At 38.6% G+C, this 3,372-nt stretch overlaps 1 gene segment (V, D, J or C); it reads left to right on the top strand.

Annotated features, from left to right (window-relative positions):
- The first annotated feature begins 1,414 nt into the window (after positions 1–1,414).
- Positions 1,415–2,405, top strand: LOC119907658. The segment is given in 3 exon segments: positions 1,415–1,466; positions 1,574–1,879; positions 2,278–2,405. Coding segments are annotated over 3 exon segments (486 nt in total).
- The last annotated feature ends 967 nt before the right edge of the window (positions 2,406–3,372 follow it).

Here is a 3,372-nt window from a genome sequence, read left to right as displayed (position 1 = left end):
AATATTGTATATTTACTATTTATATAATGAGTTGGTAAATTTCTATTACTAAAGTGAACTTTGTTTCTTAGTGCAAATAATTTTAATAAACTTTATACATTAATATGGAAAGTCAAACAGTTTTCTGGCCTTCTGATTATATACGTAGAAAAATAGCTATTGAAATAAAAGTTTTGTTAAAGGTTTGACTTACTTCCAACATCCAGTCTGGTTCCTCCACCAAAAGTCCACCACAGTGATACAAACTCATTGAGCCGCCGTACAAAAACCTCTCACTGTAGAGAGACACGGCTCTCTGACTTTGACACAAACAAACTCACCAAAAATAGTTTCTGTTTGTAACATTTTATCAGCTGACATGTGAAAATATAAATAAAATGAAAATTGTTTTAATTTGATATGTTAATTTTAGGGCTGCGTTAACGCATTATTATCGCATTAAAGCATTCATTAATTAACATCCCTGCATTTAGTTTTGCAGGGATGCTCTGCCATGTGAATTCCCTCCTGTTGACGTCCTGATAACTATTTAGATTCTGGAAACTCACAAACAGCGAGGATCAGTCTCTCTTCCAATGATTTGTGCTGCGCGTCGCGTACAAAAAGTTCAAGACAACTCAACTTTGGCAGCAGGCGGGCGTGTGCGTGAGGCGACCACGACCACAACAGTTTCACGGGAACCCCAGTACACCTTGTGCTCGACCACTTCACCTCACTGTAACAGGGACACTTTCTACTGAACATAGACTGTTTCTATGTTCCCAATCCCAAGAAAACTGGACTCTGATGGTAACTTGTTTTAACAAGCTAGATAAAAGGTAATTCCCTGGCAGTGGTAAATAGCTGTGGTTTAATATTTATTTGATTACATTAATGTTTAAGTTGAGATTTAAAAAAAATATTTTATTGCTGCTGTGTAAAGGGAATACTGCTGGTAAAAAGCTCTTTGCAAACCACATGTTAATGCATTTTGTGTATGTAGCAGTAAATTTAAGTCAAGCAATACACACTTTAGAATTCATCATTTAATTTTCAAGAAAATCATGCGATTAATTGTAATTAAAAAATGTTATCGTTGCCCAGCACTAGTTCATTTTAAATAAAATTTACATTTTCAATTAACTGAAATAACTTATTATTATATTTTAAACAAAATAAAACCAAATCATATAAAAGAGGTTTTTTAAAAATATTATCAATACTCTGATAAAGTGATTGACCCATTGATAAAAATCAGAGTAATCCAAGTCCCTGCTGGAGTCAGTCAGAGCATTTCCATAGAGAGCCACTTTGCATCAGCAGCACCATGCTCCAGTGCTCTGGGAGAGTTTATAGTCCTGAGAGTTGAACACTGGATGACTGACAGCTGTCCTTCATGACAACAGAAGCCACAGAAATCCTCCTCATCAAAAACATGACTTTGATCTGCGTCCTCATCTGGACTCTCCTCTGCTGCTGCTTCACAGGTAAAGTCCAGAGAATCAAACTCCTCTCCTCTATGAACATTCGTCCCTCTGAAATGAAGCCCACAAAACCATGACGCTGCTTTATGTTTTTGTCTCTGTATCCTCAGAGTCCAGAGGCCAGGTCACAGTGACTCAGCCTGGAGCAGTGAGCTCTGCTCTGGGAGGCTCCGTCTCCATCAAATGTAGGACCAGTCAGGATGTATATAGCTCTGACCGTTTAGCCTGGTACCAACAGAGAGATGGAGAAACTCCTAAACTCCTCATTTACTCTGCTAGCACTCGAGCATCAGGGATTCCAGGTCGTTTTACAGGTAGTGGATCAAACTCTGACTTCACTCTGACCATCAGTGGAGTCCAGACTGAAGATGCAGCAGTTTACTACTGTCAGAGTTATCATTATCAACAGTCAGGATGTGTTCACACAGTGAAAAAGCGTCGTACAAAAACCTCCCTCAGTCAAACTGAACAGAAACTGAAGTGACTGCTGCAGCTGGAAGCTACTGCAGAGACTGATACAATTCACTGAGGACACACACACACACACACACACACACACACACACTGTGCTCCCAGCCGTTAAGAGGCCAGTGTTGATCAGTGGCTGTCCAGGCCTTTCAGAGCCACTGACACGCCGGCAGCACAATGATGATGTCACTGATTCTACTGCTGGCCACCCTGGGGCTCCTTGTTCAGGGTGAGACTCTCTTCTGAAAACTTTGCTTCAGGATGCAACCAGGTTCACCACAATGATGTTCTGCTGTGATGGAGAAACACTGAAACAAGCAGCATTTACCTTCTTCCATCTGTTCAGTGGGAGTCAGTCTGGAGTCTGAAGTCCAGGCTGAAGAGTTTATTACTGTCACCAGGGTGGTCACAGCTTCCCATTCATACAGTGATACAACGTCGTACAAAAACTTCCCTCAGCTGGAGAGGAACTGATCTGAATCACCAGCTGCACAGAAACCATAACACTAGATATTTCAAAAACATAACCACACTGTAATGTAATGTATGTAAATGTACTTTAATTAGAATGAAACTCATGCAGTTAAAAGTTGTAAAGTTACATTTTACTGAAACACTCTGAGAGGTTACAATAATAAGAAATGTCATTTTGTAAGTTTTCCTTTGTTTTAGGTGAGTATTTTATTTAAATTCAATGCACCTCCATGTTGATTTGTAAAATGTGAAATCACTTTCATATTTTGTTAATTTGATATATTCTGTGTTTTTGTTTTTTTACTGATGAGTCTTCTCATCATAAAGCCTAAAATATTTTTTGATTAAACTTTGGTAGATGTATTGACAGGACTGAGTATATTGTCTTCATGCAAATAAAACACTGATGAAATAGGTGTGATGGAAATTTTATATATTTTTTATATATATTTTGAAATTTGATAGGGCATGCAAGCTGAAGATTTATACGAAGAGGACAAAGTGAGAAAATAGCCATCAAAAGGGGCTGAAGAACTCTGTATTAACCACGTACGAGAAAACGGACAGTAGGTGAGACCGGTGGACAAAAATGGACATTGGTACACAGAGATTGTCTGGACAGATACAAAACAGATCCAAATGGACTGAGCTGGAAGGGGCGGGACGGACGCTAGTGACAGGAAACAACTGGGACACACACACACTGGGTGAGTCACAATTTCTCACAGAAAAAAAAACTTAAGCAAATTGAAGGTAAAAAAACAAAGTAATACTATATTAATTTATTAGCAAATGCTGATGAGCTTGAACAGCCTACATTGGTGATGAATGATAACCACAAAGAGTTTAGGAAACTGCCAAAGTAGCTGTTAGTAAATTTAACCCCAGCAGGGGATAATATTGCTACATGATATGAGCGGCAGGTATTGCATATAAGGTATCATAATAATGAATTTCGATGACATAG

Source organism: Micropterus salmoides, unplaced genomic scaffold (genome assembly GCF_014851395.1).
Source record: "Micropterus salmoides isolate LMB-PRFRI ecotype aquatic unplaced genomic scaffold, ASM1485139v1 Ms_hic_scaffold_17, whole genome shotgun sequence".
NCBI classification, from domain to species: Eukaryota; Metazoa; Chordata; class Actinopteri; order Centrarchiformes; family Centrarchidae; genus Micropterus; species Micropterus salmoides.
The sequence above is the reverse complement of the archived record's forward strand: the minus strand, read 5'-3'. Positions and strand labels throughout refer to the sequence as shown.